The sequence below is a fragment of the Pseudophryne corroboree genome, chromosome 11 (genome assembly GCF_028390025.1).
Source record: "Pseudophryne corroboree isolate aPseCor3 chromosome 11, aPseCor3.hap2, whole genome shotgun sequence".
NCBI lineage: Eukaryota > Metazoa > Chordata > Amphibia > Anura > Myobatrachidae > Pseudophryne > Pseudophryne corroboree.
Genome location: NC_086454.1, coordinates 224,290,155 through 224,316,812, shown reverse-complemented (window position 1 = coordinate 224,316,812; position 26,658 = coordinate 224,290,155). Strand labels below are relative to the sequence as shown.

Genomic DNA, 26,658 nt, shown 5'->3' with positions numbered 1-26,658 from the left:
TGACACCTCATCAATAAGTTCCATTAATAAGACAGATGGATGCGGCATAAGAAGTCTTTTGCGGTGAGCAGGTCTAATACCAGAGCGGGTTTCATGGGACCAGTTAGAAGTTTGGTCCGGGTCTCACCTGCGCATGCACCGGACTATAATCAGAACGGCCAGGACTTCGCTCCTGTGCTGTCTGCTCGGTTTTTTCCTTCTAGAGCAATGAAGGTTAGGGATCCAGGTTTAGATCCTGGTGTCCGTGCATACAGATCTCCGAAGCTGGAGAGCAGTCCTTTCCAAGGGGCGTATTTCCAGAGGATGTGGTCAGGTTGGGAAACTTGTCTGCTGTAAGCTTTCTTGAATTAAGAGCTATTTAGATGAACATATACTTCGTGTTCTGCCCGTGTTAATTCTGCCAGACGACTTGTCAGCAATGGCGTAAGTAAGCCGCTAGGGCGGAAAAAGCGGAAATGACAGAAGATGCACAGTTTGCAGTTGAGTGGGAAGTCTGGTAAACGATATGTTAGCAGTCTTCTTTCCGGAGGCAAACGATGGAGAAATAGATTTCCTCTGCGGACACGATATCCAGCCGTGAAAAATTCTGTCATTATCGAGATGCTTTCCCAGACGTGACAAGTCTTTGTGGAGTGTCGCAATTGGACATGTTGGCATCTCTCCTCAACGAGAGGCCTCGAGGACATTGTTCCAGGTTAAAGGACACTCAAGATATAGCAGTAGACTTCCTCGTGACACCGTGGGTGTTTTTAGTCGGTCTAGGTGGCCTCTACGTTTTCACCTTTCTGACAGTGGTAAGCGTAAGATGATCTGAGGCTCCGATGATCCTCTTAAACTACGGTCTAGCCAGCGAGGGTTGGCTATCCAGTTTTTCATGGTTTACTCATAGAAAATTACTGTCCTCTTCCTTTACGTGAGGTAATGTTGCAACAAGATTAGGGCGTGTATTAGGACGTACCGCGGCTGCGTCTGACGACGAGGCGGTAGAATGTCATGTCCTAAGCCGAACGGTTGTTCCCAGTGAAGTAGTTTCTTCAAATCTTCAGCCTACGAAAGAACTGATGGCACAACGTTTCCACCGTTGTTGGAGTAGTATGTGTCTCGGTGTGTATCCAGGAAGGCTCCTATGGCAGACTTTCAGCTAGCTCGTGCTTAGCTATACAAGCCGATGTGGAGGAAAGCCTAATAAGTTCCTGTACGAAATTTCTCTCTTGGAAAGTGGTCAGGCTATTGACTTTATCGTCCGCAAGGCGGGTGTCGGAAGTGGTGGTTTTGGCTCACAAGAGTTTTGTTTGATCTTTCAGGTGGATAGAGAGGAATTGAGTTCCCGGTTGGTACTTCTACCAAGAGTGGTTTCTGGATTTCACTGAAATCGGCCTATGTTGATGCCGGGGGTTACTTAGGCATTAGCTGGTTCAAATTCCCTTGGTCTAGCCTGGGATTTGAGTATGTGGGTCATCAATTTGGCTCAGTTTGGAAAAACGGAGGCCCTGTGGGTCTGGTATGTTCCCATCTTGATTTGGGAGACTGTTTTATACAGTCAGTTACATGCTGAATCTGTGATGAAGTTTGGCATGTTCGTTCTACGGCTGCTTTGCCGTCACCGAAGTCGGTGGAGGTTTCTTCTTTTGGGAAGATGGGTTTTTTTTTCTTGGGCGGATGCCCGAGGAGTCTCGGCGGTTCAACTTTGCCGAGCGAATTCTTGTTCAGGGTCAGACGCTTTTACTATGCCTTACAAGTTTGATACCCTGATTTTGGGAACCTTATGTTTGCTCACTCGGTGCTGCAGAGTCGTCCGCACTCTCCCGCCCGTTTTGGAGCTTTGGTATAATCCCCATGGTCCTTTTGGAGTCCCCAGCATCCTCTAGGACGTAGGAGAAAATAGGATTTTGGTACCTACCGGTAAATCCTTTTCTCTTAGTCCGTAGAGGATGCAGGGCGCCCGTCCCAGTGCGTACGGTGTCTGCAGTTATTGCTTTTGGTTACACCCGGGTGGTGTGTTTTTTTTTTGCCAGGCGGTTGCTACCGTTGTTCATGCCATGGCATGCGGGGTCTTAATTTCGCTTATGTGGACACACGGTTTGTGTTACATATTTTCTCAGCATGTGGCTGTGTTTTGTTCATGCCGTTGCCTGGTATTCTACTGAATGCCACGTTCTACGGTGTGTTTGAGGTGTGAGCTGGTATGACACTCACTGTGTTTGTAACAATAAATTCTTTCCTCGAAATGTCCATCTCTTCTGGGCACAGTTTTCTAACTGAGGTCTGGAGGAGGGGCATAGAGGGAGGAGCCAGTTCACACCCAGTATTAAGTCTTTATAGTGTGCCCAAGCTCCTGCGGATCCGTCTATACCCCATGGTCCTTTTGGAGTCCCCAGCATCCTCTACGGACTAAGAGAAAAGGATTTACCGGTAGGTACCAAAATCCTATTTTTACCTTACAGGGTTGAGGAATTGTTCGGGGAAGGTCTCTCGGACCTGGTCTCCACAGCTACAGCTGGAAAGTCAAATTTTTTGCCTTATGTTCCCTCACAGCCTAAGAGAGCACCGCATTATCAAATGCAGTCCTTTCGTTCACAAAGAAACAAGAAAGTCCGAGGTGCGTCCTTTCTTGCCAGAGGTAGGGGCAGAGGAAAGAAGCTGCACAACACAGCTAGTTCCCAGGAACAGAAGTCCTCCCCGGCTTCTGCAAAATCCACCGCATGACGCTGGGGCTCCACTGGCGGAGTCGGGCCTAGTGGGGGCACGTCTTCGGAATTTCAGCCACATGTGGGTTCACTCCCAGGTGGATCCCTGGGCAATAGAAATTGTGTCTCAGGGTTACAAGCTGGAATTCGAAGAGGTGCCTCCTCGCCGATATTTCAAATCGGCCTTACCACCTTCCCCCCTAGAGAAGGAGATAGTGTTAAATGCAATACAAAACTTGTATCTTCAGCAGGTGGTGGTCAAGGTTCCCCTCCTTCAACAGGGAAGGGGTTATTATTCGACCATGTTTGTAGTCCCGAAACCGGACGGTTCGGTCAGACCCATATTGAATTTAAAATCTCTGAACCTATACTTGAAAAGGTTCAAGTTCAAGATGGAATCGCTAAGAGCGGTCATCGCAAGCCTGGAATGGGGGGATTTTATGGTGTCACTGGACATAAAGGATGCATACCTTCATGTCCCCATTTATCCACCTCATCAGGCGTACCTAAGATTTGCGGTACAGGATTGTCATTACCAATTTCAGACGTTGCCGTTTGGTCTCTCAACGGCCCCGAGGATTTTCACCAAGGTAATGGCGGAAATGATGGTGCTCCTGCGGAAGCAAGGTGTCACAATTATCCCGTACTTGGACGATCTCCTCATAAAAGCGAGATCAAGAGAGCAGTTGCTGAACAGCGTATCTCTTTCACTGAAAGTGTTATAGCAACACGGATGGAATCTCAATATTCCAAAGTCGCAGTTGGTTCCTACGACTCGTCTGCCTTTCTTGGGCATGATTCTGGACACGACCCAGAAAAGGGTTTATCTCCCGATAGAAAAAGCCCAGGAACTTATAACTCTGGTCAGTAACCTTTTGATATCAAGACAGGTGTCAGTGCATCATTGCACTCGAGTCCTGGGAAAGATGGTGGCATCATACGAGGCCATTCCCTTTGGCAGGTTCCATGCGAGGACTTTCCAATGGGATCTACTGGATAAGTGGTCCGGGTCACATCTACAGATGCATCGGTTGATCGCCCTGTCCCCCAGGGCCAGGGTGTCACTCCTGTGGTGGCTGCAGAGTGCTCACCTTCTCGAGGGCCGCAGATTCGGCATTCAGGATTGGATCCTGGTGACCACGGACGCAAGCCTCCGAGGTTGGGGAGCAGTCACACAGGGAAGAAATTTCCAAGGTCTTTGGTCAAGTCAAGAGACTTGTCTTCACATCAACATCCTGGAACTAAGGGCCATATACAACGCCCTACGTCAAGCGGAGACCTTACTTCGCGACCAACCAGTTCTGATCCAGTCAGACAACATCACCGCAGTGGCTCATGTAAACCGCCAAGGCGGCACAAGGAGCAGAGTGGCAATGGCGGAAGCCACCAGAATTCTTCGCTGGGCGGAGAATCATGTAAGCGCACTGTCAGCAGTGTTCATTCCGGGAGTGGACAACTGGGAAGCAGACTTCCTCAGCAGACACGACCTACACCCGGGAGAGTGGGGACTTCATCCAGAAGTCTTCGCACAGATTGTGAGTCGGTGGGAACTGCCACAGATAGACATGATGGCGTCCCGCCTCAACAAAAAGCTACAGAGGTATTGCGCCAGGTCCAGAGACCCTCAGGCAGTAGCGGTAGACTCCCTAGTGACACCGTGGGTGTTCCGGTCAGTCTATGTATTTCCTCCTCTTCCTCTCATACCCAAGGTGTTGAGGATAATAAGAAGAAAGGGAGTGAGAACAATCCTCATTGTTCCAGATTGGCCACGACGGACCTGGTATCCAGATCTGCAGGAAATGCTCACAGAAGATCCGTGGCCTCTTCCTCTAAGACAGGACCTGTTGCAACAGGGACCCTGTCTGTTCCAAGACTTACCGCGGCTGCGTTTGACGGCATGGCGGTTGAACGCCGGATCCTAGCAGAAAAAAAGGCATTCTGTTTGAGGTTATCCCTACGCTGATAAAGGCTAGGAAGGAAGTAACAGCAAAACATTATCACCGTATATGGCGAAGATATGTTTCTTGGTGTGAGACCAAGAATGCGCCTACGGAAGAATTCCATCTGGGCCGTTTCCTTCACTTCCTACAAACTGGAGTGAATTTGGGCCTTAAATTAGGCTCCATTAAGGTCCAGATTTCGGCCCTATCCATTTTCTTTCAAAAAGAATTGGCTTCTCTCCCAGAAGTTCAGACTTTTGTAAAGGGAGTACTGCATATTCAGCCTCCTTTTGTGCCTCCGGTGGCGCCTTGGGACCTTAACGTGGTGTTAAGTTTCCTAAAGTCACACTGGTTTGAACCACTTAAAACGGTGGAGTTGAAATATCTCACGTGGAAGGTGGTCATGTTATCAGCCCTGGCTTCAGGTAGGCGAGTGTCGGAATTAGCGGCTTTGTCACATAAAAGCCCCTATCTGGTTTTCCATATGGATAGAGTGGAATTGCGGACACGTCCTCAGTTCCTGCCAAAAGTGGTTTCATCCTTTCATATGAACCAACCTATTGTGGTGCCTGTGGCTACACGGGACTTAGAGGATTCCGAGTCCCTTGATGTGGTCAGGGCTTTGAAAATTTATGTAGCCAGGACGGCTAGAGTCCGGAAAACAGAAGCACTGTTTGTTCTGTATGCAGCCAACAAGCTTGGCGGCCCTGCTTCAAAGCAGACTATTGCTCGCTGGATCTGTAACACGATTCAGCAGGCGCATTCTACGGCAGGATTGCCGTTACCTAAATCGGTCAAGGCCCATTCCACTAGGAAAGTGGGCTCTTCTTGGGCGGCTGCCCGAGGGGTCTCGGCACTACAACTGTGTCGAGCAGCTACTTGGTCGGGTTCAAACACCTTTGCAAAGTTCTATAAGTTTGATACCCTGACTGAGGAGGACCTCATGTTTGCTCAATCGGTGCTGCAGAGTCATCCGCACTCTCCCGCCCGTTTGGGAGCTTTGGTATATTCCCCATGGTCCTTACGGAGTCCCCAGCATCCTCTAGGACGTTAGAGAAAATAAGATTTTAAACCTACCGGTAAATCTTTTTCTCGTAGTCCGTAGACGATGCTGGGCGCCCGTCCCAAGTGCGGACAACTTCTGCAATACTTGTATATAGTTATTGCTTCGATAAGGGTTATGTTATAGTTGCATCGGTCCTGAATGATGCTATGTTGTTTTCATACTGTTAACTGGGTTGTTATCACGAGTTATACGGTGTGATTGGTGTGGGCTGGTATGAATTTTACCCTGGATTAACAAAATCCTTTCCTCGTAATGTCCATCTCCTCTGGGCACAGTTTCTCTAACTGAGGTCTGGAGGAGGGGCATAGAGGGAGGAGCCAGTGCACACCCAGAACTAAATTCTTTCTTAAAGTGCCCATGTCTCCTGCAGAGCCCGTCTATCCCCATGGTCCTTACGGAGTCCCCAACATCCTCTACGGACTACGAGAAAAAGATTTACCGGTAGGTTTAAAATCTTATTTTTACATGAGAGATTTATAAGTGGTTTAGCAGTTTCAACAATTAAAGTACAAATATCAGCCCCCAGTGTGCGTTTGGATAATAAATTGGCAGAAGATTCTGTTATAGCTCCAATGGACCTAAATTTAATCCTAAAGTTTTTGATAGGTTTCCTGCAGCGGTTCAAACTGTGCTACTACTTAAAATATTTAACATAGAAAGTGGTCTTCTTGATTGCAATAACATCAGTTAGAAGAGTGAGTGAACTAGAGACCTTATGGGCAGAAGAGTCATATCTGAATATCAGAGAGTACACCAGCGCACCAGAGTACTTAATGTTTTGGCGAGCTGCTGCAGCTAAGGTGACCAGCCTTAATAATTACAGATTAGAACGGGATAATGCAGTGCTCAACCTACAGAATATTGTGTATTTATCTAGTTCGTATGTACATTTTCTATAGTTAAGGGTCAACTATGAACTAGATAAATACACAATATTCTGCAGGTTGAGCGTATATAAATACACAATATTCTGCATTCCGTTCTAATTCATACCTGAATATCAGACCAGACAGTGTTGTATTGAGGACAAATCCAGAATTTGTACCTAAAGTAGCTTCTACATTCTGTCTCAATCCAGATACAGTATTACATTACTAGCTTTCTTTCCTAATTATAAAGTTATGCAGAAATATTGAAGTTCTGTTTGTTCTTTTTGCCCACCCTGTATTCTGCTTTGGTATGTCCCAAGGATATGGCTGCCATGGAGTAACGAAGAAGAAACTAATGGATTATACTCACAGATAATTCTGTTTCTTCGAGAGACTCCATTGCAGTCTACAGAACGTCCTCCCTTTTGAGTATTTTTTCCATGAAACAAGTATGAGACGACAAATGACGGGGTGCGTAGTTTGGCTTGGCATGGAGTAGCTGCTGCAAGCTGTAGCTCCTCACTAACAGCCTGCTAATTTATCCTGCACCCTGATGCATTTTTTTCGCTGGAAATCGCTCCACAGAAGTGTTCCAGTGTGCTGCATTCTTTAGGGTGTGTGCCGTGTCTCTAGCTGTAGACAAGCCTTAGATTTGAGGAGATAAACGTAGTGTAGCCTACATACTGGGCGCCACGGCCGGCCTCGCTGCCTGATACTGTGCTGTGCGCTGACTCATTTCTGGCTGCGGCTCTCCTTTCCTCTGACCGCTCCGGCTGGCGGGTTACTGCTCCAGGGACTGCTGGCACTGGGTGAAGGCCGCTGCAGATCCACCATCTCGCTTTCCTGATGAGACTGTCTCTGTGTGCAGTCACGGAGCTGGATGCGAAGCGGCTTTTGAGCTGTGCCGTCAACTGCACGCCTGGGCCATCGCTGCTGCCCTATACTGGGTAATGCACCCCTACATTCTGTTTGACCTTCGGAGCTGTTTATTGTGAGGGAGTGTCCCGCCGCGGAGACGCCATTTCTGATCCGGATCCCTTGGAAGCCACACATCTGGGCAATGAGATACCTCTCTCTTATGAGTGCATATTTCAGTCAGTATTGCTTTCTGATGAACACTGAGATCTCACATATTGCCAGCTAACGGAACTGTCATCTCTTCAGTGCATCATACATCTGACACTGGCTGTTTGAGCCTGGACCTTTCCCCTCTACATTTCTGCTGTGCTGTACCAGGAGTTGGGTCAGTGATACATTATTAAATGTGCATTATCTACTCAGCAATATTGCGACTCCCCCTGCCGCCTGCTCCTATCGTTTGGATGGATTGATTGCTTCATTATTAATAATTCTGGACTTTTTTTATTCAGTGTCCTAATATCCTGTGTGTTGTATAACCTCTACTGCTCTTTTTATATCACAGTCAGTCTCCTGAAGTACTTTATTTCTCTGACGTCCTAGTGGATGCTGGGTACTCCGTAAGGACCATGGGGAATAGACGGGCTCCGCAGGAGACTGGGCTCTCTTAAAAGAAAGATTAGGTACTATATCTGGTGTGCACTGGCTCCTCCCTCTATGCCCCTCCTCCAGACCTCAGTTAGAATCTGTGCCCGGCCAGAGCTGGATGCACCTAGTGGGCTCTCCTGAGCTTACTAGAAAAGAAAGTATTTGTTAGGTTTTTTATTTTCAGTGAGATCTGCTGGCAACAGACTCACTGCTACGAGGGACTGAGGGGAGAGAAGCAAACCTACCTGCTTGCAGCTAGCTTGTGCTTCTAAGGCTACTGGACACCATTAGCTCCAGAGGGATCGAACACAGGGCCCGACCTCGATCGTCCGTTCCCGGAGCCGCCGTCCCCCTTGCAGAGCCAGAAGACGGAAGAACCAGGAGAAAATCGGCGGCTGAAGACTCCGGTCTTCAATAAGGTAGCGCACAGCACTGCAGCTGTGCGCCATTGCTCCCACAGCACACCACACGCTCCGGTCACTGGTGGGTGCAGGGCGCTGGGGGTGGGCGCTGGGGGTGGGCGCCCTGGGCTGCAATAAGTATACCTTTTGGCAAATGTGCACATAATACAGTTATAAACTGTATATGTGCCTAATCCCCCGCCATTAACATTATTAAAAAAGCGGGAGAAGCCCGCCGTGGAGGGGGCGGGGCTATCTCCCTCAGCACACCGGCACCATTTTCTCTTCACAGCTCCGCTGGAAGGACGCTCCCCAGGCTCTCCTCTGCAGTATACACTACAAGAAGGGTAAAAAAGAGAGGGGGGGGCACATAAATTTAGGCGCAAAAGGTGATATAAGCAGCTATTGGGGGAAAATTCACTTTGTGTTAGTGTAAATCCCTCTGTTATATAGCGCTCTGGTGTGTGCTTGCATACTCTCTCTCTGTCTCCCTAAAGGACTTTGTGGGGTCCTGTCCTCAGTCAGAGCATTCCCTGTGTGTGTGCGGTGTGTCAGTACGGCTGTGTCGACATGTTTGATGAGGACGCTTACGTGGAGGCGGAGCAAGAGCCGATAAGTGTGATGTCGCCCCCTGCGGGGCCGACACCAGAGTGGATGGATATGTGGAAGGTATTAACCGACAGTGTCAACTCCTTGCATAAAAGGTTCGATGACGTAACAGCTTTGGGACAGCCGGCATCTCAGCCCGCGCCTGCCCAGGCGTCTCAGAGGCCATCAGGGGCTCAAAAACGCCCGCTACCTCAGATGGCAGACACAGATGTCGACACGGAGTCTGACTCCAGTGTAGACGAGGATGAGACAAATGTACAGTCCACAAGGGCCATCCGATGCATGATTACGGCAATGAAAAATGTGTTGCACATTTCTGACATTAACCCGGTTACCACTAAAAAGGATACGGCCGCCTTAAAGGAGCCTGCAGATAGAAAGCAGGAGGCTATCCTGAAGTCTGTGTATACACACTCAGGTACTATACTGAGACCTGCTATTGCTTCAGCATGGATGTGTAGTGCTGCAGCTGCTTGGTCTGATACCCTGTCAGTTAACATTGATTCCCTTGACAGGGATACTATTTTGCTAACCATAGAGCATATTAAAGACGTCGTCTTATATATGAGGGATGCACAGAGGGACATTTGCCGGCTGGCATCTAGAATTAATGCAATGTCCATTTCTGCCAGGAGAGTATTATGGACTCGGCAGTGGACAGGTGATGCTGATTCTAAAAGGCACATGGAGGTTTTGCCTTATAAGGGTGAGGAATTGTTTGGGGACGGTCTCTCGGACCTCGTATCCACAGCAACAGCTGGGAAGTCGACTTTTTTACCTCAGGTTCCCTCACAGCCTAAGAAAGCACCGTATTATCAAGTACAGTCCTTTCGGCCTCAGAAAGGCAAGCGGGTCAGAGGCGCGTCCTTTCTGCCCAGAGGCAGGGGTAGAAGGAAAAAGCTGCACCAGACAGCCAGTTCCCAGGAACAAAAATCCTCCCCTGCTTCCACTAAGTCCACCGCATGACGCTGGGGCTCCACAGGTGGAGCCAGGTGCGGTGGGGGCGCGTCTCCGGAGCTTCAGCGACCAGTGGGTTCGCTCACAGGTGGATCTCTGGGTTCTACAAGTGGTATCTCAGGGATACAAGTTGGAGTTCGAGGCGTCTCCCCCTCGCCGTTACCTCAAATCAGCCTTGCCAGCTGCTCCCAAGGAAAGGGAGGTAGTACTGGCGGCATTTCACAAGCTGTACCTTCAGCAGGTGATAATCAAAGTTCCCCTCCTTCAACAGGGACGGGGTTACTGTTCCACAATGTTTGTGGTACCGAAACCAGACGGTTCGGTGAGACCCATTCTAAATTTAAAATCCTTGAACACTTGTATAAGGAAGTTCAAGTTCAAAATGGAATCGCTCAGGGCAGTTATTGCAAGCCTGGAAGAGGGGGATTTTATGGTGTCACTGGACATCAAGGATGCTTACCTATATGTCCCCATTTACCCACCTCACCAGGAGTACCTCAGGTTTGTGGTACAGGACTGTCATTACCAATTCCAGACGTTGCCGTTTGGTCTGTCCACGGCACCGAGGGTATTTACCAAGGTAATGGCCGAAATGATGATACTCCTTCGAAAGAAGGGAGTTATAATTATCCCGTACTTGGACGATCTCCTTATAAAGGCAAGGTCCAAGGAGCAGTTGTTAGTCGGAGTAGCACTATCTCGGGAAGTGCTACAACAGCACGGCTGGATTCTGAATATCCCAAAGTCGCAGCTGATTCCTACGACGCGTCTGCTGTTCTTGGGCATGATTCTGGACACAGAACAGAAGAAGGTGTTTCTCCCGGAGGAGAAGGCCAAGGAGTTGTCATCCCTGGTCAGAGACCTCCTAAAACCAAAACAGGCGTCGGTGCATCACTGCACGCGAGTCCTGGGAAAGATGGTAGCTTCTTACGAAGCAATTCCCTTCGGCAGGTTCCATGCAAGGATCTTTCAGTGGGATCTGTTAGACAAGTGGTCCGGATCGCATCTTCAGATGCATCGGTTGATCACCCTGTCCCCGAGGGCCAGGGTGTCTCTGCTGTGGTGGCTGCAGAGTGCTCATCTTCTCGAGGGCCGCAGATTCGGCATTCAGGACTGGGTCCTGGTGACCACGGATGCAAGCCTCCGAGGTTGGGGGGCAGTCACTCAGGGAAGAAACTTCCAAGGACAGTGGTCGAGTCAGGAGACTTCCCTACACATAAATATTCTGGAACTAAGGGCCATTTACAATGCCCTGAGTCAAGCAGAACCCCTGCTTCAAAACCAACCGGTGCTGATTCAGTCAGACAACATCACGGCGGTCGCCCATGTAAACCGACAGGGCGGCACAAGAAGCAGGATGGCGATGGCAGAAGCCACAAGGATTCTTCGAAGGGCGGAGAATCACGTGCTAGCACTGTCAGCGGTGTTCATTCCGGGAGTGGACAACTGGGAAGCAGACTTCCTCAGCAGGCACGACCTCCACCCGGGAGAGTGGGGACTTCATCCAGAAGTCTTCAAGCTGATTGTAAATCGTTGGGAAAGGCCACAGGTGGACATAATGGCGTCCCGCCTCAACAGAGGACCCTTGGCCTCTGCCGCTCCGACAGGACCTGCTACAGCAGGGGCCCTGTCTGTTCCAAGACTTACCGCTGCTGCGTTTGACGGCATGGCGGTTGAACGCCGGATCCTAATGGAAAAGGGCATTCCAGATGAAGTCATTCCTACGCTGATAAAAGCTAGGAAGGATGTGACAGCAAAACATTATCACCGCATATGGCGAAAATATGTTGCTTGGTGAGGCCAGGAAGGCCCCAACAGAGGAATTTCAGCTGGGTCGATTTCTGCACTTCCTACAGTCAGGAGTGACTATGGGCCTAAAATTGGGATCCATTAAAGTCCAGATTTCGGCCCTGTCTATTTTCTTTCAAAAAGAACTGGCTTCACTGCCTGAAGTTCAGACGTTTGTTAAGGGAGTGCTGCATATTCAGCCCCCTTTTGTGCCTCAAGTGGCACCTTGGGATCTCAACGTTGTGTTGGATTTCCTAAAATCACATTGGTTTGAGCCACTTCAGACCGTGGAGTTGAAGTATCTCACATGGAAGGTAGTCATGCTGTTGGCCTTGGCCTCAGCTAGGCGTGTGTCAGAATTGGCGGCTTTGTCCTGTAAAAGCCCATACCTGATTTTCCATATGGACAGGGCAGAATTGAGGACTCGTCCCCAATTTCTCCCAAAGGTGGTATCAGCGTTTCATTTGAACCAACCTATTGTGGTGCCTGCGGCTACTCGGGACTTGGAGGATTCCAAGTTGCTGGACGTAGTCCGGGCCCTGAAAATCTATGTTTCCAGGACGGCTAGAGTCAGAAAAACTGACTCGCTGTTTATCCTGCATGCACCCAACAAGCTGGGTGCTCCTGCTTCAAAGCAGACTATTGCTCGCTGGATCTGTAGCACGATTCAACTTGCACATTCTGCGGCTGGACTGCCGCATCCTAAATCAGTAAAAGCCCATTCCACGAGGAAGGTGGGCTCTTCTTGGGCGGCTGCCCGAGGGGTCTCGGCTTTACAGCTTTGCCGAGCGGCTACTTGGTCGGGTTCAAACACCTTTGCAAAGTTCTACAAGTTTGATACCCTGGCTGAGGAGGACCTTGAGTTTGCTCATTCGGTGTTGCAGAGTCATCCGCACTCTCCCGCCCGTTTGGGATCTTTGGTATAATCCCCATGGTCCTTACGGAGTACCCAGCATCCACTAGGACGTCAGAGAAAATAAGAATTTACTCACCGGTAATTCTATTTCTCGTAGTCCGTAGTGGATGCTGGGAGCCCGTCCCAAGTGCGGACTTTCTGCAATACATGTATATAGTTATTGCTTAACTATAGGGTTATTGTTATGAGCCATCTGTTGAATGAGGCTCAGTTGTTGTTCATACTGTTAACTGGGTATAGTTATCACAAGTTGTACGGTGTGATTGGTGTGGCTGGTATGAGTAATACCCTGGATTCCAAATCCTTTCCTAGTAATGTCAGCTCTTCTGGGCACAGTTTCCCTAACTGAGGTCTGGAGGAGGGGCATAGAGGGAGGAGCCAGTGCACACCAGATATAGTACCTAATCTTTCTTTTAAGAGTGCCCAGTCTCCTGCGGAGCCCGTCTATTCCCCATGGTCCTTACGGAGTACCCAGCATCCACTACGGACTACGAGAAATAGAATTACCGGTGAGTAAATTCTTTTTTTTTTTTATCTGTGCTGTGTTTGGGATACCCAGACCTACCTACCTCTCCATCTGGGATTGCTCCTGATACCCTGACACTGCGATTTGTGTTCTATACTCTAGTTCAGGCATGTCAAACTCGTGGCCCTGCAGCTGTTGTGAAACTACAAGTCCCAGCATGCTTTGCCAGCATACCTTTCACTGGTTAGCTGTAGTTTCACAACAGCTGGATGAACATGAGTTTGACATGCCTGCTCTAGTTTGACCATGGTATAAGGTGGTCAAGCAACGGCAGCTGCAGCAAAGTTGGAGAAGTTTGCTAGGTCTTCTCAGTCTGCCAGGCAGGGGGAAGCCAACCCGTCGTCCTCTGCAATGGAGAGTGACGCCTCTGAGTCTGCTGACCCTGTACACTCTACCCAGCAAATATTGCAGGCTATTTCTGCATCAGAGCAGAAAGTTGCTCATAAGATTGGACAAGTGCAGGTGGATGTCTCCCTGCTTCGTCAAGATTTACAGAAAATTCCTGAGAGAGTGGGCGAGACTGAACACCGAATCTCGGCACTTGAGGACAATACATCGCCGTTGCAGACTCAGATGGTTATTATGCAAGCTAAACTGTCTGATATTGAAGGGAGGCTGAGACGTAATAATGTCAGATTTGTTGGGCTTCCCGAAAGGGCGGAGGACTCCTCTCCGGAGACTTTCCTTGAAAATTGGTTCATTCAGATATTTGATAAGGCAGCGTTTACTCCTCAGTTTGCTATAGAACGTGCTCATAGGCTTCCGCACCGTCCATCTCCACCCGGTGACCCCGCCAGAACGTTTATTGCATGTTTCTTGAATTATAAGTACCGTGATGCTGTACTTCAGCTGGCTCGAACAAAGGGACCCCCGCAGTTTGATGGGCACCATATTTCCGTTTTTCCGGATTTCGCTCTGGAGGTGCAGAAAAGTCGCTCACAGTTTATACAGATTAAGAGGACTCTTCGGGATTGGTATGTGCAATATTCTATGCTCTTTCCGGCTAGCCTCCGAGTGGTATTCAACAATACCACCCATTTCTCTTACGTCCTAGAGGATGCTGGGGTCCACATTAGTACCATGGGGTATAGATGGGTCCACAAGGAGCCATTGGCACTTTAAGAGTTTGAGAGTGTGGGCTACCAGACTAAGTTTATAAAATGTGCCCGGAGGAGCCGGTCACAGCTAGGGGAGCTCTCCAGAGCTTCTTTAGTAAAAGTTTTATTTTAGAGTTTATTATTTTACAGGGAGGCTGCTGGCAACAGCCTCCCTGCTTCGAGGGACTTAGGGGGGGAGTAGTGTCCACCCTGCGGGGTCTGAGCCACTATTTCCGCTGACAGGACACTGACCTCCTGAGGGGATCGAACGTTCCCCGCCACAGGGGATTGCTCCCCCCCTGCCGCATGCCGCCACCCTTACAGAGCCAGAAGATGGCGAGATATGGCGGCACAAGGGTTGGAGCACAGCTCTGAGTGGCTGCGCTCCGGGTAGCCTCAGCGGCACACAGTGTTGGCGCTATGAGGAGCGTCCTGAGCCAGCAACATAGTGGACGTGTCTGTATCCAGACTCTCGAAAAAAGGTGGTTTTACCGGTTCCAGGATCTACCGCCTTAAAGGAACTGGCTGATCACAAAATTGATACTACGCTCAAATCCATATACACGGCTTCAGGGGCGATACTACGGCCTACTATTGCCTGTGCATGGATTTCCAAAGCTATAGTAAAGTGGTCAGGCACATTACTTGAAGACTCAGGATTCTGCAGGATTTATGGTGGAATCCATGAAAGACCTGGGTTCAATGGCTGCAGGAATTTTCTTCCATGTCTGTCTCAGCTCGTCGAGGACTGTGGCTGCGCCAGTAGTCTGCCGACGTGGAATCCAGAAGAGGTGTGGAGAAACTACCCTACACAGGTCAGGCTCTCTTTGGGGAAGCGTTGGATGCTTGGATCTCCACGGCTACAGCGGGAAAGTCCCCTTTTCTTCCCTCAGCTGCTCAGACTACGAAGAAACCTTTTTCTTCACCTGCATCACAGTCCTTTCGGGTTACTAAACCGAGAAAGGCCAAACAGTCCAACACCTTCTTTAAAGGTGGCCGACCAAAATCCAAGAAACCTGCTGCAGCGGGTTCCCAGGAGCAGAAGCCTGCTTCAGGTACGCCAAAGTCCTCCGCATGACAGTGGACAGCGCGGCCTAGAGGTAGGGCGGGTGGGGGCGAGACTCTGACATTTCAGTCAGGTCTGGGTGTCGTCCGGCCTGGTCCCCCGGGTACTAGATATTGTGTCCCAGGGGTACCGGCTGGAATTTCAAAATCTCCCTCCTCATCGCTTCTTCAATTCGGGCTTGCCAGCTTTGCCGGCAGACAGGGCTACCCTACAGAGAGCCACCCAGAAGTTGGTGGAGGCACAGGTTATTGTACTGTACCAGTCCCTCCACAAATGCAAAACACGGGTTACTGTTCAAACCTTTTCGTGGTACCGAAACCGGATGGTATGGTCAGGCCCATTCTGAACTTAAAATCACTAAACCCCTTTCTGAGGGAGTTCAAGTTCAAAATGGAGTCTCTAAGGGCAGTGATATCAGGTCTGGAGGAGGGGGAATTCCTGGTATCCCTGGATATCAAGGATGCATACCTCCACAGTCCGACTTGGCTGCCGCATCAAGCTTATCTACGATTCGCACTGTTGGACAGTCATTTTCAGTTCCAGGTCCTGCCATTCGTTCTCTCCACAGCACCGAGGGTGGCGGAAATGATAGTTCTCCTCCGCAGACAGGGGGTGAACATATTTCCATATCTGAACCATCTGCTTATAAAGGCATCGTCCAAGGAGAAGCTGCTACGGTCCATAGCTCTCACGACCCAGCTTGTCAGGGAACATGGTTGGATCCTGAATCTTCCAAAATCACATTTGGAACCAACCAGGAGGTTTTCCTTTCTGGGAATGACCCTCGGACCCTCGACACGGAGGTGCAGAGGGTGTTCCTTCAAGAGGAAAAAGCTTTGGTGAAGCCAGCCCGGGTGTCGATTCATCAGTGCATTTGCCTTCTGGGGAGGATGATGGCCTGTTACGAGACGCTGCAGTACGGGAGGTTTCACGCTCGGTCCTTCCAACTGGATCTCCTGGACAAGTGGTCAGGATCCCATCTTCACATGCACCAGAGAATATATCTGTCGCCAAAGGCCAGGATTTCGCTCCTCTGGTGGCTGCAATTACCTTACCTTCTGGAGGGCCGCAGGTTCGGGATTCAGGACTGGATCCTTCTAACCAAGGATGCAAGTCGCTGGGGCGCGGTCGCTCAAGGGGAAACCTTCCAAGGAAGGTGGTCAAGTCTGGAAGCCGGCCTGCCGATAAACATTCTGGAACTAAGAGCCGTCTACAACGGTCTTCTCCAAGTGGCCCATCTTCTGAGAAATGGGGCCATTCAAGTGCAGTCGGACAATGTAACGACAGTGCCCTGCATAAACCAACAGGGCGGAACGAAGAGCAGAGTTGCAATGTCAGAGGTAACAAAAATCATCCTCTGGGCAGAAAAACACACGTTGGCGCTGTCAGCAATCTTCATTCCGGGAGTAGACAACTGGGAAGCGGATTTCCTCAGCAGACACGACCTCCGCACAGGGGAGTGGGGTCTCCATCCGGAGCTTTGTACATACTTTACGATTGGTCAGATCAGGATGGTTGTGCTCCACTATGGTTTAATAATGCATATTCTGATATGTATAAACTGTCCATAGATAATATTTGGATTACCCAGGGTGTGCTATCTGTGAGTCAACTGTACCATGAGGGGGTGTTTAAGTCCTTCCAACAGTTGAAGGAGGACTTTGATGTCCCTAATACTGCTCTGTTTCGTTACTTCCAACTATGACATGCTGCAACGACCCAATTTCCTCAGGGCTTCCCGATGGTCTCGGACTTACCTGTTAAAGTGTTGTTACTTAGTTTAGGCCTGAAAGTGAAGATCTCCACTATTTATCCAGCTATTAATGATAGATTGACTCTGGTTCAAAATAACTAGCCTCCGACTAAAATGGGAATCAGATTTGTGACTTCTATCCAATGTACCTGGATTCATATTCTGTGGTCACTTAAGTGTACCACTCCTTGTATTAGATTTCGACAAGTATTTTTTTTATGTCCCTCATAGGGTCTATCGTACATCTGTGTCCCTGCAGAGAGCTGGCCTTAGAGATATTTCCTTCTGCCCTAAGTGTCAGGCTGACAATATTGGGTTTTGGCATATGATATGGGAATGTCCTATGGTTTGTAGATTTTTGGGAACATGTATGGGGGGATATACTGCTCACTACTCCTTCACTTCCTGCTATTACGCCGAAACTATGCCTGTTCAGAGACACATTCAATAACAATCAATCTTTAGATATGTCCTTTGTCTCACTACCTTGGCTAAGGTAGTTGTAACTAGGGTTTGGTTTTCTGCTGATTCCCCCAGTATAGATAAGTGGAGGGCCTTGGTCATTGAGGTGGCCTGACATGAAAGTCATATGTTAAAAATTTGTGTTTCTAAATTTTCTGAGAAGTGGGATGGTTGGTATAACTCCATATTGGGCAGAAATGAGGAGGTCCTGTAAGACATCTTACCTGCATAGTGTGCCACCATATGGCTTTTGCGATACTGCTCCAATGTTGAGGCTGTTACTATCATGTTATTATTTGCTTTCAAGGACACTGTAATTATTTGTAGGAATTGCCTATTACAGACCTGCCATCATACAAAAGAAAGACACTCAGGCGAACTTCTGTTTATTGTAACTTTTTTATTGATGGCATTATTTTATTTTACTTGTTGATGGTGTCGTTATGTGTGATACTGTCTTTTTTGTACTGTTTGTACTGCTCTTGAAAAATTTATAAAAAGACTACATGGTTTAAAAAAAAAAAAAAAGACAAATCGGAGGGGCTGGAATGTATACAGCTGGGTGGTGGTGCCTGAAAAAAACTTTCTATACTGAGGGGAACAGATCTATACCCATGGTTATGGCTGACATGGAGTATAATCCGTTATTTTTTCATTATTCTCCCCATATGTACTAAATGTATCTTGCAGGGGCAGCGGTAGTAATGACATTGAACGTTGGAGTATAATAGATGTAGCGGTGAGGAACTACATGAGAAATGTCTTGGATAGGCGTATGAGGTCTGGGGGATGAGGTTGGAGATTTGTAGGTGGGATACGAAGGTCAACCTATTTTAAAGAACTATTGAAGAGGAGGAGGTTTCAGTAGTCCAGATGAGGGATGATTACAGTGGATAGAATATTTGGTGGTGTAGAGGGAGAGGAAGGGTCTAATAACTCTGGTGATCTTCCTGAACATTGAATAGACATGATTGGGAGAGGAACTGGATGTGGGGAGTGAAGGAAGGGAGGAGTCAAGTATAATGCCCAGACAGTGGATTTTAGGAACTAATGAGATGTGGTGTTGTCAATAGTAAAGGGAAAAGTGTGCGAAAATCCAGCTGTAGTGGACTTAGTTACAGAAAGTGTTGTAACATCCAGTAGGCAATGATGAAGAAAATAGTTTAACACCTGAAGGGGAAGGGGGGGGGGGGCAGTGACAGGGTAGTTATGTAAGTTTTTTAATTTTCTTAACGTCATAATGCATGAGATGCCCAGCACAACTGAGCCAATCTGAGATGTATAGTATACCGTTTTTTTTCTTTGAATTTTGCATCTTATTCGCAGACGCTGCGAAACACCACTTTAAAGTGTACTACAGATGCTGGGCTGGGAATTTAACTGCACAGGAATTGGTTTTACACATGTACAAAGTTGCAGATGAAGCACAATGGAACTTGGCTTAAGAAAATCCGCGGCCACTGCATTATAGTACTTTGTACTAGTTCAGACTCATTCGCACACAGATGTATAAATGTTTCACATCAGATTGATCAGTGTAGTCTAGCAGACTAGTTTTGTCACTTCCTATTTTTATTTATGCGAGTAGGACACACATTTTGAGCGAGAAACCTGGTGTCGCCTGGAACCTGGTGGGCCAAGAAGCACTGTATGAGGACACGTCTGTATGTCTTTGGTGTTACACATTGACCACTAATCTAAAGTCTATTTCTCATACGTCCTAGAGGATGCTGGGGACCACATCAAGACCATGGGGTATAGGCGGTTCCGCAGGAGCCATGGGTACTCTTAAGACTTTTCAGTGGGTGTGAACTGGCTCCTAAAACCTATGCCCCTCTTCCAGACCTCAGTTTTAGAAATGTGCCCAGGCAGACTGGATGCACTCTGAGGAGCTCTACTGAGTTTCTCTGAAAAGACTTATGTTAGGTTTTTTATTTTCAGGGAGATCTGCTGGCAACAGACTCCCTGCTTCGTGGGACTGAGGGGGTAGAAGCAGAACCAACTTCCTAAAGAGTTTCATGGCTGCTTCTGGCTGACAGGACACCATTAGCTCCTGAAGGGTACTGAACGCTTGCCGTGTCTAGATGCTCACTCCCACAGCACGCCGTCACCCCCCTCGCTGAGCCAGAAGTCAGAAGACAGGTGAGTATGAGAAGAATGAACTTCTATCAAGTAAGTGACGGCCGAGGTCCGGCGCGGCTGGCGGGAGCGCAGCGCGCCATTGCTGCCCACACACACAGGCACTGCAGGGTGCAGGAGGGGGGGGGGGGGGGCGCCCTGGGCAGCAGAAATATACCTCAAAGCTGGCTAAAAGGGGGCATAAGGTGCCGCTGGCACAGCCCTACCCCTGCCAATATAAATATTACTATGATTACTGAGTGTAAGGATTCGCCATTGCGGGGACGGAGCTTCTTCCTCAGGCAGCCAGCACACTGCTCAGCGCCATTTTCTCTCTCTCCTCAGGCTGCAGAGAACACGCTGGTCCTCTCCTCCACTTCTGCTAAGTACAGGGTGATATTTGGGGGGGGGGGGCACAGGGCGTTGTGGTGCAATTTTATAGTGTGATTAACTGTATAAAAGCGCTATTTGGCTGTGGGCATTCTGTGTTCACACTCATTACGGGCGCTGGGATTGTGAACTGGCTGCTCCTATACTGTGTTCCTCTGACAGGTTTCACTGTGGGTCTGTCCCCAAATAAGTCCCAGTGTGTCTGTGAGTGTGCTGTACACGTGTGAGGCATGTCTGAGGCAGGGAGTTCCTCCCCGGAGGAAGCCATTTTAGGGACACAGACTTGTAATGTGGTGGCGCTGCCGGCACACCAAGAGCCTGCATGGGTGAAAGAGATACGTGACAGTATGCATCTGATTAACCGAAGATTAGATAAGTCTGAATCTTAAGGCTGCATGCTGAAGAAAATCTATAGAAGATGTGATTTTTCAGGATTCTGTTATTCCTTATGCAGGCGGCCCCTCTGGGTCACATAAGAGACCATTTTCGAATGTTCTAAACACTGATACCGACACGGACTCTGATTCCTGTGTCGACGATAGTGATTCCAGAGAGATAGATCATAAATTGGCGAAAAGTATACAATATATGATTGTGGCTATAAGGGACGTGTTGGAGGTTACAGAAACCACTCCTGTACCTCAGGAGAAGGCTTGTTTTTATAAGGAAAAGAAATCCAAAGTCACGTTCCCTCCTTCACACGAACTAAATGCTTTCTTTGAAGGGATGTGGGTGAATCCTGATAAGAAATTTCGTATTCCCAAAAGGATTCAGATAGCTTACCCTTTCCGGCTGAGGACAGAAAAAAATGGGAATCACCCCCTGTGTTAGACAGTGCACTTTCCAGGTTGACAAAGAAGGTAATTCTCCCTGCACCTGGCACGGCTTCACTTAAAGAGCCGGCAGACCGTAAAATGGAAATGTCATTGAAATCCATTTATGTTGCCAATGGTACGCTGCTCAGGCTCACTATTGCTTGCACGTGGGTGAGTCGCGCTAATGAAAAATGGTCAGAAAGCGTGTCATCAGAAATTTACACAATTGATGAAGATGAAATACTCCTTAAGTTAGGGAATATCAAGGACGCTGCCGCCTACATGCTGGAAGCAATGAAGGATATTGGACTCTTGAGTTCACAAGCCGCTATCATGGCAGTGTCGGCTAGGCGGGCGTTGTGGATTCGCCAGTGGAACGCGGATGCAGATTCCAAAAGAAACATGGAGGCTCTCCCATATAAAGGCGATAGCCTGGATGCGTTAGTTTTGGCGGCTACCGCAGGTAAGTCGACATTTTTGCCCTCTGCGCCTGCACCGGCAAAAAAAACCTATCACCCACACATGCAGTCCTTTCGGCCCAATAAATAGATAAAGATGAGAGGTTCCCCCTTCTTTGCAGGTAGGGGGAGGGGAAGGGGAAAGAAGTCCGCAGCGGCTCCTGGTTCCCAAGAGCAGAATTCTACCCCTGCTCCTGCCAAATCCTCAGCATGACGCTGGAACTCCCTTGCGGGAGGCCGCTCGGGTGGGGGCACGTCTCAAACTGTTCAGCCAAGGTTTGATTCTGTCTGGCCTGGATCCCAGGGTGTTGCAAATAGTATTCCAGGGATACAAGCTGGAGTTTCAAGACGTTCCCCCATGTCGATTTTTCAAATCAACCTTGCCAGTTTCTCCGCCAGAGAGAGAAGCAGTAACAGCGGCAATCCAAAAATTATGTCAGGACCAGGTCATAGTCCTGGTACCGTTGTCACAACAAGGACGGGGTTTTTATTCAAGCCTCTTTGTTGTTCCGAAGCCGGATGGCTCAGTCAGACCGATCCTAAACCTAAAAGATCTGAATTACTACCTGAAAAAGTTCAAGTTCAAGATGGAATAACTTCGGGCGGTGATTTCCAGTCTGGAAGAGGGGCACTACTTGGTGTCGGTGGACATAAAGGATGCTTACCTGCATGTTCCCATTTATCCTCCTCACCAGGCGTATCTGAGATTCGCGGTTCAGGATTGCCATTACCAATTCCAGACGTTACCTTTTGGCCTCTCCACAGCGCCGAGGGTATTCACCAAGGTGATGGCAGAGATGATGGCCCTCCTCCGTCATAAAGGAGTCGATATAATTCCTTATCTGGACGATCTCCTGATAAAGGCTAGATCCAGGGAGCAGTCGTTAAAAAAACATCTCACTCTCTCTGTCGATACTCCAACAACACGGGTGGATCATAAATTATCCAAAGTCACAGTTGGAACCAACTACAAGGTTGTCTTTCCTCTGCATGATTCTGGACACGGAAGTTCAGAGAGTATTTTTGCCGTTAGAAAAGGCTGTGGAAATACAGAAAATGGTAAAACAGATACTGAAACCATCCTGTGTGTCGATCCATCAGTGCATTCGGTTGTTGGGGAAAATGGTGGCGGCCTACGAGGCCATACAGTTTGGCAGGTTCCATGCCAGAGTATTCCAGTGGGACCTGTTGGACAAGTGGTCGGGGTTACACCTGCACATGCACCGAAAGATAATCCTGTCGTCAAAAACCAGGATTTCGCTCTTGTGGTGGTTACACAGCTCTCACCTACTAGAGGGATGCAGGTTCGGGATTCAGGACTGGGTCCTGGTAACCACGGATGCAAGTCTCCAAGGCTGGGGAGCTGTCACTCAGGGAGAAAACTTCCAAGGATGTTGGTCACGCCAGGAAGCCTGCCTTCACATAAACGTGCTGGAGCTGAGAGCCATTTACAACGGCCTTCAACAAGCTGTATATCTTGTTCAAGACCTTCCCGTGCAGATCCAGGCAGACAATGTAACTGCAGTCGCATACATAAACAGACAGGGCGGAACGAAAAGCAGAGCAGCAATGGCAGAGGCGACAAAAATCCTCCTCTGGGCAGAAAAAAATCTACAAGCTCTGTTGGCAATATTCATTCCGGGAGTAGACAACTGGGAAGCAGACTTCCTCAGCAGACACGATCTCCATCCAGGAGAGTGGGGCCTCCACCAAGAAGTCTTCGCAGAGGTGACAAGTCTTTGGGGAGTTCCTCAAGTAGACATGATGGCATCTCGCCTCAACAAGAAGCTTCAGAGATACTGTTCCAGGTCGAGAGACCCTCAAGCAGTAGCAGTGGATGCACTAGTGATCCAGTGGGTTTTCCCGTCAGTATATGTCTTCCCTCCACTTCCGCTGATCCCAAAGGTACTCAGGATCATAAGAAAAACAAGGGTTCGAGCAATCTTCATTGCCCCAGACTGGCCAAGGAGGGCTTGGTACCCGGATCTTCAGGAGTTGCTCATAGAAGATCCTCAGCCTCTTCGCGAGGACCTGCTGCAGCAGGGGCCGTGCGTTTATCAAGACTTACCGCGGCTACATTTGACGGCATGGCTGTTGAGCGCCGGATCCTAGCCAGGAAGGGTATTCCCAAGGAAGTCATCCCCACTCTTATTCAGGCCAGGAAAGGGGTAACGTCAAAACATTACCACCGTATTTGGAGTAAATATGTGTCTTGGTGTGACTCCAAGAAGACTCCTACGGAAGAGTTTCACTTAGGACGTTTCCTCCATTTTCTATAGGCTGGTGTGGAAGCAGGCCTCCGTTTGGGATAAATCAAGGTCCAGATTTCGGTCTTGTCAGTGTTCTTCCAAAAACAATTGGCCTCTCTTCCAGAGGTTCAGACCTTCGTGAAAGGGGTTCTGCACATCCAGCCTCCATTCGTGCCTCCAGTGGCACCATGGGACCTTAACGTGGTGTTGCAGTTTCTTCAATCAGATTGGTTTGAACCTCTACAAGAGATAGAGTTGAAGTTTCTCACTTGGAAAGTGGTGATGCTTTTAGCCTTGGCATCCGCAAGGCGGGTGTCTGAGTTGGGGGCCTTGTCTCATAAGAGCCCTTACTTGACCTTCCATGAAGATAGGGCAGAGTTGAGAACTCAACAACATTTTCTTCCTAAGGTGGTTTCATTGTTCCACATAAACCAACCTATTGTAGTGCCAGTAGTTACTGACCCATTCACTGAATCAAAGTCTCTAGATGTGGTTAGAGCTTTGAAAATCTGTGTGGCTAGAACGGCTCATATACGGAAAACAGAGGCCCTGTTTGTCCTGTATGCTCACAAAAAAATTGGGTGTCCTGCTTCCAAGCAGACTATTGCACGTTGGATCAGAAATACGATTCAGCAAGCTCATACTACGGCTGGATTGCCGTTACCGACGTCGGTAAAGGCCCACTCCACTAGGAAGGTGGGCTCATCCTGGGCGGCTGCCCGGGGGGTCTCGGCATTACAATTGTGCCGAGCAGCTACTTGGTCAGGGTCAAACACATTTGCAAAGTTCTACAAGTTTGACACCTTGGCCGATGAGGACCTAAAGTTTGGTCAATCGGTGCTGCAGGGTTATCCGAACTCTCCCGCCCGTACTGGAGCTTTGGTATAAACCCCGTGGTCTTGATGTGGTCCCCAGCATCCTCTAGGACGTATGAGAAAACAGGATTTTGATACCTACCGGTAAATCCTTTTCTCCTAGTCCGTAGAGGATGCTGGGCACCCGTCCCGGTGCGTACTTTACCTGCAGTTTAGTTATTAGAGTTATACTAGTTGTGTTATCTTAGTTCAGCATGTTGCTGCAATTAATTCATGCCTGTTGGCGTGTGTTATGTTAAATGCCATGTGTGCGGCATGGCTGGGGGTCTGAGTTGGTATGTATCTCACCACTAGTATTGAGGTAAGTCCTTCCCTCGAAATGTCCGTCTCCCTGGGCACAGTTCCTATAACTGATGTTTGGAGGAGGGGCATAGAGGGAGGAGCCAGTTCACACCCATTGAAAAGTCTTAAGAGTGCCCATGGCTCCTGCAGAACCGCCTATACCCCATGGTCTTGATGTGGTCCCCAGCATCCTCTACGGACTAGGAGAAAAGGATTTACCGGTATGTATCAAAATCCTGTTATTCCTTGTAAACGTTCAGTATGAAGTTTCATTACCTTAACTTTGCGAAACTTAACTGTCGGGGTAATTCAGACTGGATTGCTGCAGCGGCAGCAATCAGTCTGAATTCCTTAGTGGAGTCTGCACGCACACCCCGGGAGCCCAGTGAGATGCTAAAAGCATCTCAGGGCTGCGATTGCCTCTGCTGATTGACAGGCAGAGGCGGGAGGGGGCTTGCGAATGACGTTAGAACGCTGTTGGCGGGGCGCGGTCCGGACAACGCAGGCGTATCCGGACCGTTGCGGGCCACGGCAGCTGTGTAACGTCACACAAGAGCTGCGCTGGCAGGGAGCTACTCAACGGGTGCGAAAGCATCGCTGCTGTATAATGCTTTTGCACACTTGCGCGGGGGGGTAGGGCCTGACATGTGGGGCGGACTAGCCCTGCGCTGGGAGTCCCCCACGCATGTCAGAGAAACTAATCATAGATTTTAGCACATCTATGATCAGAACTGAATTAGGCCCTGTGTCTGTTCCAGGGACTTTATAAGATTTCTTGCTAAATAACGCAGTGTCATAAAAATCGCTCTAGACAGTTACATACTGTATACTGTGTGTTCTACATGAATCACTATATTATCCAGTTGAAGCTTATCTAGATTCACACCATTTTTTTTACAGATCAATGATCTTGTAGAGCAGGGGTGGGCAACAGTCAGCCCTAAGGCCATGTGACCATTCCCCGCTCATACCTGCATTATAGACAGATTTCTTTGTTTAAGCATGTTTAAAATTCCTGCTTATTATATTAGCAGATTTGTTTTTTTTAACTAAATGTATAGTAACTTATTACTGATATTAAAGGTAATGTGCTGCCCTATTGAACGTTGGAGCCAACATTGCAGCCCCTGAAGTATATCCGGTTGTCTATAACTGTTGTAGCGGTGCCTACTGTAATCCCCATGCTTTACCAGTGCAATTTTCCTGCCATGAGTTTTTGTTGTCTGGAATTTGGTGGTAAAGTAAGTCACTGATGTACTCATTTTTTTTTTCTTTTTAAAGGGTTACTAATAAACCTGCCGCTGCCAAGAAGGTGCAGAGGAAAAAAACTGTCACTGCTAAGAAAGAGGGGACAGCAATCCCAGCCAGTGTAGTAAAGCAAATATTTGGTCACCATGCTCAGACGCGGGTAAACAAGGATACCTTAGCTGAAGTGGAAAAGTGGTAAGTTTTTTACTCCTTAGCATTTTTCTGAAATCTGCTTTTAACAGGCAGGTGGTAGGAATTTACGGATCTACCACTTTTGTAAATTATCTATATTGTCTCAGTGGTCCTCAATTATTCTCGATTTGCTGTTATGTAAATGCATCAACAGAGACTGTATAATAACTGTTATACATTTAGGCTGCAGGAACCTATGTTTCACAAATAGCATTTTACAATACAGGTTGAGTATCCCTTATCCAAAGTGCTTGGGACCAGAGGTATTTTGGATATCGGATTTTTCCGTATTTTGGAATAATTGCATACCATAATGAGAAATCATGGTGATGGGACCCAAGTCTAAGCACAGAATGCATTTATGTATCATATACACCTTATACACACA

The 26,658-nt window shown here is 48.4% G+C and overlaps 1 protein-coding gene across 1 annotated transcript in view; it reads left to right on the top strand.

The window, feature by feature from the left end:
* The window catches only part of CENPT (centromere protein T), a 575,308-nt gene that overhangs the window by 479,412 nt on the left and 69,238 nt on the right, over positions 1 to 26,658 (top strand). Inside the window, exon 11 of the mRNA XM_063945279.1 lies at positions 26,112 to 26,273. Coding sequence (XP_063801349.1) covers positions 26,112 to 26,273 — 162 coding nt within the window. The remainder of the gene's footprint in view (positions 1 to 26,111; positions 26,274 to 26,658) is intronic.